This window comes from Nelumbo lutea, chromosome 2, assembly GCF_056320005.1.
Source record: "Nelumbo lutea isolate HS-2025 chromosome 2, American lotus-T2T, whole genome shotgun sequence".
Classification (NCBI taxonomy): domain Eukaryota; kingdom Viridiplantae; phylum Streptophyta; class Magnoliopsida; order Proteales; family Nelumbonaceae; genus Nelumbo; species Nelumbo lutea.
In genome coordinates, this window is record NC_142685.1 from 48,420,637 (window position 1) to 48,434,871 (window position 14,235).

Here is a 14,235-nt window from a genome sequence, read left to right on the forward strand (position 1 = left end):
TCATCAGGCAACTCCTAGCCTTGCAACACACAAAGGCTTGTCCTGGCCTACCTTGGCCTGGACGCCGCACGGGTTTCTTCCGTTGTAGAACTACCCCTGTGACAATTGGTATCAGAGCAAGCTAGTCAATTGCTATCGTAGTTGGTGTCAAACAGATTAGCCCAGAGCCAATTGAAGTAGTCATCTCAACAAGCAGCACATTGTGGGGTGCGGTCCCTAGGCACTTCCACCCAGGATCAAGCAGAATTCAGATCAGGCCTACTAAGAGGCCATTCATTGTTCGTATCCCCATTCCAATGACCCTAAAAGCAGCTTCCCTTGCAGGGGTAGACACGTGAGCCTTGATAGGAATGTGGGTACATTGGCCATTGGAGCATGGTGGCCCTACACCAACAATGCATCAGGTGGACATGCTCAGTTCAACAAGATAGAACACTTGCAGTAGCAACAGCTCATCACAAGGCGAGTGGGTACACTGGCCACTCGCACACAAAGCGATTAGATCTCCTTGAGGCAACAGCACATTAGGGCCCCCTCGGAGCGAAGATGTAGCACGAACTGACGATGTGAAGTGTAGTTTCGAGGCCCAAGAGAGAATAAGCCATGGACTAGATTTGAGTAAGCCATACACGACGAGGTGAAGATTGCAGGCCAGCAAGGTGAAAGAGTACCCAGGACACATCGCCAACAGCAGGAGTAGACCTATCACATCGTGTTCGGTAGCACCACCGAAAGGCTACCAAGAAGACGGTCAAGCCTTGAGGTAAAGATGATACATGGGGCGGACCTCCGCGAAGCACCACATACAATTTCTTCAAGGGCCCATCTTTCACAATTCAACGGCATAGCCATTGTGCGGTTTGAGTAACCTCAACACAGGGGGTGAAGTTCAGGCAGTTCGGCATGGTGAAATGTTTCCGTTCCCATAAATGAACACCAATATAGGCGAGACCCGGGTTGGCCAGGCGAGCCCAGGAACTAGCAAACAAGTGGATGGCGCGGGACACAGACGCCCATTCACAAGAAAACCATTGTCGAGGACGACAATGGATTGAGTGGGGGAGCCTATTACGATCTAACACAGGCTTAGCCTTGCCTACGTTGGCAGGCTTACATTAAGGGACATCACCGTCATTTTCGCTTGTAAGATTTTTGGGAGAATTGATGTTATCTTTAGGCAGATCACCAAAAGCTTAACGCATTCTTTGAGGAGGGGTGGTTGACCTCCTTGGGTGCCTAACCTTGGCACTCCTAGACTAACTTCCCTTGTGGGGCAGCCCTGGTTAATGGCTAGCATGGCTATCAGGGTTCCTCATGGGTGCACACATGCTCATGGGGACAGTGCACGAACCGGCACTGTGCTACCAACACTCAAGGGAGGCTTGGCATGCGGGCCTGGCTCAAGCATGACCCTTCACTACACCAGCCCCTTGCCCCAACTGATCGAGCTATCCTATTGCCCCTAGTGCACGGATGTGTTGCGGCCCAAGCGGTTGCCTCTCAACATGGCACACAGGTGCCCACATCATCAGCATACAGGAGACCCTTCACATCGGTGCCAAGTCACCTCTTCGGCGCACAATCGCCTCACATCATGGTCGTCCCCCTTTAGCACGTAAGTGGCACCTCCCATGGACCAGCCAGAGCCAACTGAGTGCCCCGGCCATGCGACTTGAGGTCATGGTCCAGTGCTACTGACCTTAGTGGAGCCATCTCACTGGGCAACTCCTAGCCTTGTAACACACAAAGGCTTATCCTAGCTTACCTTGGCCTGAGCGCTGCACGACTTTCTTCCACTGTAGAACTACTCCCGTGACATAGTGGCAACCTCATTATATGTTGGATAAATCGGAATCCTTTTGACCATTGATTTTTGGCGTTGGTTGATCAAATCAATAGTTTTTGCTTAAGGGCCAAGTTAATAGTGAAACAGAATCAATTTTCTTAAAAGGCTTTTGGGCCCAACAGTCAAACGCGGTTCAAAAACATTGAGCGGAAGGATACAATAGACCATAGACCATTGCAATATTTTAGTTATCCCTGTAAACGGTTGACCAAAGCAATTTTTAAAACAGTAAAGTTTCTGTTGTAACTTGTAAGCCCACCCCAAAACGGCAAAACGTACACATCAGGCAAGAATCCTGTTCAAGGGGCGGTGCAATTTGAGGCGGGGCTTAACCTGCTGACCCTGCCAAGTTTTGGTTCAGTTACCCTTGGATATTTGTATAACAATAACACCCATTAAAATTAAATAATAATAATAATAATAATAAAAAGCGACTAATCCATAAGCAACTGGTTTGAAAATTTATAAATATCTTCAGTCCATGTCCAACCCACACCACCTGCACCTCCAAAATCTCTACTAATATTATCTTATTTATTTATAAACACAAATATATGTCTGTGGATACAAACTTAAACTTATGACCGCTATATGGATATAGTGCTATTATTGAATTATTAAGAACATCTAGTTTGACTTCTTTCTTCTAATTAATAATAAAATCTATCTAGATCAATCCTCCTCCAATAAATTTAAAACCATCATCCTCCACATAGTTCTTCCAAGAGGGTAGGGCTCTAAATTTTTATTCTTGATCCCATGAAGTCGCCGTCTTCCCAATCTTCTGAAGCACTCTGATTACCTCCTCTGTTGTAACCTTACCCGTCACAGTGATCTTGTTGAGCCTTGTTTCAAGGTTATACGACTCAATATCTATTATCAACAAAAACCAAATCAAAAAGAAAAAAAAAGGGATTAACTTATTGACCAATTTAATCAACATATTCTGCAATTTCTTCAGATGTTACATAGGCTAGCCTTGATTGTGACAATTACTAGAAGAAAGTTAGATATATATAAAAAAAAAAAAAAATTATACTATACCCTCAATTTTCTTGATGGCTTTCTTGATCTTCTTGATGCATTCATCACAATGCATGCCCACCTTCAATTCCACCACCTAGTATGTAATGCAATACAATATGCTCTTCATTCCCAACTCCATTTGTAAATGAAAGGAAAGTAAAAGGAACAAAGATGAAGAAGAGGAGTTGCTTACAGTAGCCATCAAGGATTCAAGATTATTGTGTTGGATGATCTCTGCAATTTGATAAGAATTTCACTTGAGAGAGAGAGAGAGATTGGATCTGGATGTAATGCCAGAGTGCCAAGACTCAAGAGTAAGATAGGTGCTTGGCCACGCTTGCCCAGTTCATATATAATAGTGACAAGGATGGTTTCAAGTTTCAACTTTGAAACTCCAGATTCTTTCCTTTGTTGATGATGGACAACACACTTTATTTACTTTTCATAAAGTCAAAGGGAGGAAGCACCGATTATTCTGCTTCTTTTCTAGAAAAGTAAAAAGTAGAAAATAAAAAACTAAGTTAATAAGTGGCTTGGCTTAAAACCAAGCTGCAGCATGGATTCATTGAATTGGAGAAAGATTTTCTAGTCAAGTCTATATGACCACTCAAATTTGTTCAATTCTGTCCAACAATATGGCTACCCAACCAATGAAAAGAAATACAATGTTGTGATTGTCCAACCTCCCACATCACAATTTTTTATAATGAGAATGATGATTTAAAATAGGGCCGGGTCAGTGTTTAGCCAATAAATGAACTTCGTTCCATTTTCTATTTGCAGTTGATTGAATTTTGTTAAGTTTATTATACCCTAGCCTGATTGGGATGCACATGGTGTGGTGTGGCACAACCATTGTTTGACCTTAATGATCTGGGTATAGCAATGGACGGAGGAATCGGGACTTCTGAGACAAAACGATTGTTCTTGTGTGGGATAAAATCGTAAAATCCTTAACAAATTTATTTCCCAAGGGAACGAGGTCAAAAGGGCTTTTGAGTTGAGCCAAGGACCCAAGCAAAAAGGGTGTGTAAATTTATTGCGGATGAAAAGCACTTTTTTTGTTTTTTTTTTTTTTTTTTTTTTATCGTCTTGATGCTCTCTCTTCGCCGAATTGGAAATTGGAAAGCCTGAAGACAAGGGCATAAGGCAACAGTTGGAACCTCGTCTCTCACTTGCTTTAAATCTGAGCCTCAACTTGAATAGACGGTGTGTGTCGTGTGCGCACAAGGAGTTTCTTTAGCCTTTAGCCTTTACCTTTAGGGAAGAAACGGAGCTCCTTGTTTCCTTGCACGTCAAGAATCAACAACATATCATGCTCACAAGTTGTCAATTCACATCCCCCCTCCCCTTTATTATCATTTTTGCAGAGTCCCAAGTGCTCATTAATTGGCAACCATTGGACCCAAAATACGTTATATTCTCTCTAGGCTAATCGGCTTGTCAGCATCTGTGATCCCTCTCATCTTACAAATGGCGAATATATTCTGGAGACAGCAGACACAGACACATGTATGTTGTGGGTAGAGCCCGATCGTACCCATCATTTGAACATGATTCGGGTACCAGACAAAGTCTATAATCTGATCGATGCATCGATTCACAAGCCTGATTAGAATGCAGATGTTAGTGCAAGCTTACCGAAGAAACATGTCGCCAAGTTTTAATGGTGACTCACCACCACCGCTTGAAGTGCACACGAGCCCAGGCTGCAGCTGGCAGCCGAAAGGCTGTGCTGTACCAAGCGTTGATATCAAGGACTGCCCACAGGCCACAGCAAGTCCTCATACATGATCAGCTTGGTATAATAATTTTCTAAGGTATGACAGGCAGACTCACACTCAGCCTTCATATTGCCGTTATGTTTTACAATAGTAATGGGGTCTTGCTCTTTGACCCCCAAGCCCTTCGAAGAAGAAATACTGAACCAGTAAGCAATCAGTGTAAAACCACTTCATTTTGTATTCTGGGTTTAACCCTGTTTAGCGGGCCAGAAGCCCAGAATTAGGTTTATGACCAAGGGGCCGGCCATTTGAGAACGGCTGAAAGGCTTATCTACTAAAAGAAAAGGCATTATATAAGTCATTCAGCTCAGCCACTTCAGCCTTTATCAAACAGCCCATTAAAGGCTGCAAGTCTGCAACTCTAGCTTACGAGGTCAATTTGTGGCCTATTGGTTATAAAGTTTTGCAGTCAAATTTGATCATAACTCTCTTTAACATTTGGCTCCTCTGAAGTCTAAATTACTTATTACTGTCCATCCAGTATTGCATGCACGGTCGCTGTTACAGGATAATATTTACAGCCTGCGGAATAACAGCCTCAGATCATTCACCTTTTCTAGTACCATTCTCAGCTCAGAAATACAAATTCCTGTTGCTCTGTTTTTCTTCTTTTTTACTTGAACCCAATGAAAATGGATATTCTACCACGTCCTTCTTGTATTGATCATGATGCCCTTAACAACCAATGGATTGACACAATCAGTTTCTCAAAGTGAAAAAGGTGCTTTCGGACGCGGTAAGCATGTAGCGTGTAGAGTGCTGCAGCCAGTGTTACTGATGAAAATGACAAAATTATCAACTTCCCTAAGTCCTGAAGAATATCAGTATTAGAGAACAAGTTAGTATGTTTATAGTATTTTTTGCAAGTGGAAGAAATGAAGCTGTCGTCCACAACATGTCCTCTCACCCTAGATGATATAAATGCTGAAAGAAAACAAGGACATTTATATACTAGCTTTACTATGGTAAGGAGAATTCTTTCTCTGTTTTCTTCCCCTCTAATATCTTTACACAGAGATTCCTGTTTGTTTTCAGGTAATTTAAGCAAACATGGTAGCAACAGCTCACCATAATGAAACAACAGTAAGGACTAATATCTCTATCTATCTTCATGAAGGAAGATTTGGCCCGACCTCACAGTTACGCAACACGTGGCAAAGGCGACAGCTCGGCACAAAAGCACGCCGAAGGCACGAAGCACCAAGGGGAGAAACCAGCAGTCCGAACTCCCTATTAAGGACCCGAACTCACCCTTGGCCCCAAACCAAACAGTAATCCGAACTAGCCTGCATGTAACAGTTCGGGACATACTTCGTCGAACTGGCATGCCTTGTAACAGTTCGGGTACACCTCGCCGAACTGGCATGCCTTGTAACAGTTCGAAACACACCTCGCCGGACTGGCCTGTCTTGTGTAAGTCCGGGACACACCTCACCGAATTAGCATACCTTGTAGCAGTTCAGGACATACCTCACCGAACTGGCCTACCTTGTAGCAGTTCGGGACACACCTCGCCGAACTGGCCTACCTTGGCAATATAGGACATACCTCCGAACTCAAGACTTCGCCTGGCTCACCACTCCACCACATCGCCCTCAGGCCACTAGAACCAAATAAACCGTACTATGCCTGACACCAAGGAAGTCCATATCCAAGGGCAGCGCACCTGACTGATTTGGGATCTGACGCTTGACGGCCACACTCCAAACGACCACCTGCCACCCCCTCCTAACACTGCTATCTCCAGTTAGAGAGACGGTTCCGACAAAAGGCAGTGACAGTTCTATCCCAGCAGAAAGGACGATGCTCGAATTGACAGATGCAAGGGTAATCATACCCGACCTGACAAGGGTCTCGGAGCGAGTGCGCGAAGTGATTATAAAAGGCCCCCTACCCCCTACAAACAAGATATGTGAACTTTGCGCTATCTGGTCTATACTTTGCCTTTGAGAGATTGCTAACTTGAGCTTCGGAGTTATCTCACCGGGTTCCCCCCAGAGTTCCCTCATCTTTCCCGTTTCAGGCTCCCCGTCGCTCCAACTCAGAGGCGAAATCGTTGACAGCTAAGACCGGCCAGATTGCGCTCCATCATATCTACTCTATCAAAAAAAGGTAAACAACTAATAAACCTCAACATTGTGGAAGGATCCTGTATAAATTGCCCAACAAAATGCAGCCAGGGTTGTCCTTCGGGTTAAAACCATCACATTGGAACCTTAGTATCAGGCAATGATAGGAAAATTTGAGATCAAGAAAAACTCCAGTCTATTAATTTCGGGAATAGAAGCCAAAATCCTGAGGGAAACTTTCCCCATCTGGACAATGACCTTAGATTTCATACAGTACAGAACAATTTCTTTCCAAATTCCAGTTGCTTTAATTGCTGTACAGATGCCAAGCCCTTGATTTTAGTTCATACGAACCACCTGAATGTTACAATTAGATATGGTACCATATCGTGCTATAATACCCCCCCTCGGTCTCCAAATTCAAGAGTGCGAAATGAGTTTTCTGTACAAGAAACTGGTCTTGGCTTCTTTCATGGAGAAGCCCAATGCCTGGACCTTCTCTATTTAATAGCCAATAATAGCATTAAGTTACTAAAAACATGGTAATGGGTCCTGAAGAAAGATAGTGGGCAAATTTGTTATTACTTCTTAATCAAGTTACTTAAAACAAATGCCCCTATATATTTTCATTAACACAATAAGTATATGCTCTCAAGATAGTTTAGTCAGCACCAATAAGGAGTAATGCAGGTTGAAGACCACATAGAGAAGGATATAGGACACGCAGTGAGAAATGGTTTTAAGACAGTAGCATGGACATTTTCATAGGTATGGTACTGGACAAATGAAGAGCCAAAAGCAGGCTTAAATAACCATCCCTCAATAATAAGGAAAAGATGCTAAATTATGTCAATGTTGTTGATATCTATATGGATATGAAATTACACTTGGTAGTGCAGAGTGCAGACAAATCCCAATGTTAGCCTAAATAGATTTTCTCCCAAGTACTTTACCATAGGAGAACTGTGGTAAACTTAAAGTTTTCTCCTTTTTTTCTTGTTTTGGGTTTGTTATACGAGTTAGTCCTTGTATTATTGGGATTGAAGTTGGAAGGGCTATAAGTGCTAGGGGCAGACCAAAAAGGATATTGATTGAAGTAGTAAGAATGATTCAACGGCTCATAATTTAACAGAATGGCAGGACAGGCTTCATGTAGCCAACCCCACAAGTTGGGAAAACGCTTAGATGATGATGATGATGATTCTCTTGTAAGAGTAATTTGTCTCTTTATCCAGAAGGAACCTTTATGCAAACTGCAAAGACTATAGTTAATGAATAGGGATAGACCTAGCAATTTCTGGAAATCCCACAGCTTGAGTTTATACCGAAATTCAGGTTTTCTCTCTTTGGCAGGAATTCAAACAAGCCAAGCTGTGCTGAGCATGTCTACACTCAGATCAGGTTGAAAAACTACAAGCTGATCTCAACTTTGTCTCGAGATCACAAAAATCCTAGGGGTAGTGAACTCATGCTCAGTTTGGTTTGGCACACTTAAGTGTTTAACCATTGCCCATAAGCCCATGTAAGCTCAAAATCATGAACCTATATAGGTTCCACAATTAAAACGCCTACAATTATCCAATAAAAAGAAACAAAAAGCTGAAAGTAAACTATAACATTATATTCCTTATCTGTTATATCAATATATATTATAGTACCTGAACCAGCTTTAATCTAAACTGTGTTGAACCCTCTAAACTTAGTTTAATTATGCTCATTTAGCCAAGAAACCTCAATTAAGGCTCGGGCTTGGCTCACAAGTCTGGAAATTTGAGATCAAGCCTCACTCAATCAAGCTGAGTTTATGAAGAAGGAATTGAATCAAGTTAGCTCAACTTATTACCAATAAAAAAAAAAAAAAAAAAGCTAGCTCAATTCATTGCATACCTTCTTTTGGATCAAGAATCCAGAATTCTTTTAGACCTAATAACTTTTTAGTTTTATTTAACATAAATGTTTAACTATCCTTTCAATTGCAGTGGCATCTAAATCATTGGATAGAAAACATAAATAGTTAAATAGGCAGCTCAACAACAGGGTTCCTCATGACTTGGCCCATCTCATCTTATGAATTCGTTCTAAACCCATTTTAACTGGCATTGCAGTTGCAGTGAGATATGACTTATCTAATTACAAATCTATAAAATTCAGTAGTTTGGTTGATATGAACCATCATCATCAAAGCCTTGCCCCAACTATATGAGGTTGGCTACATGAATTATGTTTTGCCATTCCATTCTGTTCAGTGCCATATCCATCGTTAAATTATGGGTGCTTAAATCATTACTTACTAATTCAACCCAATTCCTTTTCAATCTTCCCCTAGCTCTTCTACCCCTTCAACTTGCAGCAGATCATGCCTTTTTGTACAGAATTATGATGTACGGAAACATACTTTAATTTCTTACTACTGCACAATGTGCTTAAATCATTTCATACTACTGCACTATGTGAGAAGAACTATGTATGAGGATAAAGTACCTGCGGATTTGAGATGATTATTCCCATTATATAAGTTAATAAATCCAACATAGACTGAAGTGAGTTCTGGACACCTCCCACAACACAACGATCAGATTCAGGAACATGATCCTGGTCAAAATCACCTAAAAGATTAGAAGAAAGAAAAAGACTAAAGAATGAAACGTGGAACTTTTCAACCAATAAAGTTGAAACTGAATTACATAAATGTAGAAGATGCATCAGAAATGAATGCACTGAGATTTAGAAGATCAAACTCTTCACTATAATATAGCGAACTGCCAGACATTTTTTTTCTTGTCCATCACAAGAAAAGGAACCACCAAATGACAGTAAAAAGTCCAATGACAGTTTATTTACCTGCATTTGTTGGATAACAGATAAGTCAAACATCCACAATCCAAGACGAGATGCTGCTACCCCACCCATCAGCATCCAGGCTGAGATTTGTCCATTTTGAACCCATACTGAAGCAACACATACAAGCAGAAAGATCCACTGCAACAAGCCAGCAAGTATTAATCAATTAATTTCTATATGAAAGATAACATAGCATGGTCTAGAGTGAGAAAAACAAAATTCTAAAAGGATTTAAACTGTTGAATTTCACATTTCTGTTCTACTCTTGGCTAACTTGAAAAACAAGCTCTACTAATGTCCTATGGTACGACTAGAATTCCTTAATTATCACTTCCAACATGTATAATAAATTTGAAATGGATGTATCAGAATGAAGCCAAATCAGAACAAATATTTTGTTTAAATTTTATATTCTTTCACCCGCCCTAGAGAAATAATGGACAATATGTCTAGGAGCAACATATTCAATACCCTGCAGAAAAAATCAATTCAATAAGATAATCCACACAAGATATCTAGGAGCAACAAATTCAATACCGTGCAGAAAAAATCAATATTGTTCAAAACATTGATATCTAGGAAGTATTTACCTAGGCACAAAAAAATTGTCTGATTGTGTGTCTGGTAAACATGTCATTACTTTTGGAGAAAAAAAAAACATTGAAATTCCATCACTTATAGAAATGGATATGCAAGAAAATTATTAGTTATCAAACAACTGGTGAAAAACAATGACAGAAGCTTAGTGTGAATCATGTTAGTCTGAAAGAATTTGCACCCTGTCATTTATATAGCACTTTCAATGGCAAAAGGAAAACAAGTAAACCAAAACAAAACTTAATTATAAAAACATAAATAAAATATTCTCAAGAGGAAATGAATAAAGATATCTAGGTCCCACCATGTTGTTTCTATATACCGACATCCAACTCCATGTTAGGTGGTTGGAACAAGATCCATCCTAGGAAACCTCTAGCTATGAACCATCCATACACATCATATTGAGGAGCATGGTCCATATTTCTTCTCACCAAAACCAACTCTTCCTGACTTATTGCTATCTAAGTAGTTCAAGATTCTCACAAGGAACTCTGGTGGTGTTGATCTTGTTTTACACTGTTGGTCCCAAGCCCATTTAAAGGAGGGTTATAACAGTTTTGGAGCTCACATTAAAACCTTTTTCAAACCCTTATAGACATGGATATCTGGCCTCAACATAGTTGGACAAGGCTTTGTTGAGTTGAATTAGGTTAAAAGATATAAAGGACATGGGTTATACTAGAGCAACCAACATCTCTGGTGAACTGTCTATAGTGTATATTTTAATTGAATTGGATACCTGAGTCCAGATAGACCATAATCCTGTTCGAAGAGTTGAAATATGTGATTGTATGATTGGGTACAGAACTGTTGCCGCTATTCCAATTGTGGCACTTCCTCCTCGTGCAATGCCAATAACATAAGCAGGTATACCCATCCATTCCAAAGCAGCTGTCATTAATGTTCCAAAGCTGCAGCAAGAGTCCACATATAAGACTTTAAATTGTCAAGAACTCAAAGTGAAATCAGAAAATTACATTGTATTATCAAGACCTTATCTGATCATCCCACCCTAACCATCCAATCTATCATCAATTTTTTTTTCTAGATTTTAACTTGAACAGAAGGGAAAAACAGAATGATGATATCAAGCAGGAATCACCTCAGTACGGTAAAATATAGTAATGCTAGAGCAACTCCTGGGAGCACAACATCTTGCTGCAAGTACACAATCCATGCTTCAATGCATGGGATACTCAAGATGCGATTAATAAGGTTACTAGTTCTTCCTTGTTCTCCTACTCCTGAATGACTTTCCACATTAGAAAGCAAGACCTCTGTATCCTGAGAAATAGATGTTTCTTCTAATTGATCATTTGGTACAAGCCTTGTGATCCTCTTTTGGCCTCTTTCACATAGAGGTGGAATTCCATTATATACAGACATTAGAAGCCAATACTGCAACCAAACAGATATAGTGTTCCAAAGTGCTAAAGTCATTGCTGATGCTTTAAGTGATATAAAGCTGATAATGAACCCAGTAAAGACAGGGGCAAATAGTTTGCAGACTAGATCAATCCGTCGGATAACTGCATTCATTTTTGTCAGTACTTCGGGAGGCTGTCCTTCAGAAATCACCACCACCCTGTAAATTCAACATAATTTCATTTTTGGAAAAAATATTAGAGGTCTTTCTTTCTTTAATATTGGCAACATAACTTTGGGACACTACATTTGCTTTTACTAATCAGGAACAAAAATTCAACAACACTCTATGTTTCAAGATTGGTCTTGAATTCCCCTGTGGAAGAATAAGATATCTACACTGATTTATTTAGGTTTGAGAATCTAAAATCATCAATCTTTTACCATTCTCTTTCAATCAAGATGGTTCCAGCCAGAGTTGATAGCACACCAACTGCTCCAGAAATATTAGTTAAAACAACAAGTGAAATGAATGCCACAAAAGATGTTGATTTCAAGCTTGAGTAGACCAGTAAAGCTACTACCGCTCCACCAGCAATAATGAAAGAGAGATTCTGGGTCAACAACCAGAGTCGGAGAACCTACCAGATAAAATGAAACAGTATTTAAAATGTCTTGATGAAATTGGCATATATAAACCATAATAATTCTGTACAGGGGATCACAAGACAAGACACTACGCCCCTTCATGCTCCACAACGGTTATGATCACCCACGAATTAATGAAGCACTGGGTAAGTAAGCTACATATTGAACAGCCAGTTACCAAGAGAGTGGTCTTTATACATATATTCATGGCAATACTTACATTATCAACTGTCAACGATGGACTCTGTTAGTCACTAGACAGTTAAAGCACCAACACTAATCTTCCAACTTCTTTCTCCTGAACGAGTGGTTAAAACAATCTATTGATAGAATTTAGCGAAATAGGATGGTCAATCGAGAAGTCTAGATTGATAAATAGAAGGGGCACACAAACATCATGCATTCGATTCAATATCAATTCAGAAGGCTAGCCAACCTGCACGTATGTCAATCTATCCACCCATCGTCCAATGATGGGACCAAATAGTGCAGTGGAGGCAGATTCCACGACGCCATAAATAGCAGCAAAGAGTAAAGAATCTGGCCAAATGTCGATCATGTATAACCCAACAGAGAATTCCCACATTCTGCAAGCAAGAGAAGGAGGAATCGTGTCAAAGCCAAACCATATGTCAATACGTTGCCATTTATTCTTCAAGGAGAATAAGAATTCCCATTCAACGGCTTAAATCTTATCTATAGTTTTCTTCTTTTCTCAATTGATATATATGCATAGTTAGGATCAGGAACTTCTCATTATCAATTTTAGCACAGTCAGGATGACAGTCCATGGTCAAAAGAATTAGTAGATGAAAAAAAAAAAAAAAAGAGACAATATTTTTCAGCAGTAAGATGTGTTTAGGCATAAAAAACAGAGCCAGAGCCATAGTTCAAGCAACACGGGTTCATAAAGAAAGGGATTAAGATTAAAAAGAAACCATTGCAGAAAAGGAGGGGGAGGAGGGGAGGGAAGGAAAAAAAAAAAAAAAAAAACGAAGCTAAGATGCAGCAGAGAAATCAAATTTGTAAATGAAGAGAAAATTGAAATAAATGAGGAAGGGAGAGATGGGTAGAAACGTACCTTGCTCCCCATCTTGCTAAGAAGTGCCCAACGTACAAACATAGGAGAAGAGAAGGACTAACAGACTGTCGAGAAGATTGAGCAAGAAACGGTTGCCTCATTATGTATTCTTCCAAGTTGCAACCTCCAGATTCAATCTCGTTTCCTTCTCAAACAATTTGTTGACCTTTAAGCCTTTGAGTGAGAACAACAACGAGATTAATGCTTATAGAAACAAATATTATAATGACAAAGGATAGTGATGAGGCGAACTTGTTCAAACCTGAAATGGGAGTAGAGAGCCAAATCTATGCAGGTCTCTAGGATGCATATATATATGCATGATATGTGGTTTGTAACGTTATATAGTATATCTATGGATGAAAGGACAAGTAACAAGAGGTCAACTCCAGCTTGCTAGTCTAACAAGCTTGTCAATGATGATCCAGGAACCAGGATCCATAACCCATGTGAGATGGAGAGTCCATGAGCTTTTAACATCTTCAAACCCTTAAATCATGCCACTTCCACATGTTTCGTGTTTTGTTAGTTTTATCAACTGTCCGACTGTTTCGTCGTTCGTAGTTTGTTTGTACAAAAATACAAAATCATGTCTTTCCCTTCTTTCTCTTACTGCAAGCTCGCGTCATTGATAGGTATCGTACGCCAAGTTCCTTTGACTTGTAATATTTTATTTTATATTATACATGAACGAAATATAATAATAAAATAAAGGGACACTGCAGAGACACAGAAAATTAATCATCTGGCCTTTTGGCTTTCAGGAGTGAATACGATGCTGACTGAATTCATCAATTGGCATGATGTTTGTAGTTGTTCTAGTAGAGTTGAAGGAAAGCCGCGGTGGAGAAAAGGTCAGATCAGGTCAGGGAGTCGAAGGGTGGGCAACGGCAATGGGTTGGGAATGTCGATCGGAACTCGGAAGTGCCCATCAGCCCATGACCATGAGTACTGCCCTGCCCCTCGCCCCCACCC

The 14,235-nt window shown here is 40.3% G+C and overlaps 2 protein-coding genes across 4 annotated transcripts; both read right to left on the reverse strand.

The window, feature by feature from the left end:
* Positions 1–2,359: 2,359 nt before the first annotated feature.
* On the reverse strand, positions 2,360–3,278 carry LOC148870489 (Heavy metal transport/detoxification superfamily protein). Its single transcript, XM_088973402.1, has 3 exons — positions 3,066–3,278; positions 2,891–2,966; positions 2,360–2,719 (listed from the first exon to the last, which is right to left on the reverse strand). Exons 1-3 carry the CDS (start codon positions 3,072–3,074, stop codon positions 2,592–2,594), a joined length of 213 nt encoding a protein of 70 aa, XP_088829528.1. The 5' UTR covers positions 3,075–3,278; the 3' UTR covers positions 2,360–2,591.
* Positions 3,200–13,707, reverse strand: LOC148870490 (solute carrier family 40 member 2-like). Of its 3 annotated transcripts, none has more exons than XM_088973400.1 (9): positions 13,523–13,707; positions 13,261–13,434; positions 12,616–12,766; positions 11,976–12,172; positions 11,269–11,751; positions 10,906–11,077; positions 9,567–9,704; positions 9,207–9,317; positions 3,200–3,358 (listed from the first exon to the last, which is right to left on the reverse strand). In XM_088973400.1, exons 2-9 carry the CDS (start codon positions 13,359–13,361, stop codon positions 3,323–3,325), a joined length of 1,389 nt encoding a protein of 462 aa, XP_088829526.1. In that variant the 5' UTR covers positions 13,362–13,434; positions 13,523–13,707; the 3' UTR covers positions 3,200–3,322. The 3 variants fall into 3 exon arrangements, with proteins under 3 accessions (XP_088829526.1, XP_088829527.1, XP_088829525.1); XM_088973401.1 differs by lacking the exon at positions 3,200–3,358 and adding an exon at positions 5,071–5,330; XM_088973399.1 differs by lacking the exon at positions 3,200–3,358 and adding an exon at positions 5,071–5,467.
* Between the last annotated feature and the right edge of the window lie 528 nt (positions 13,708–14,235).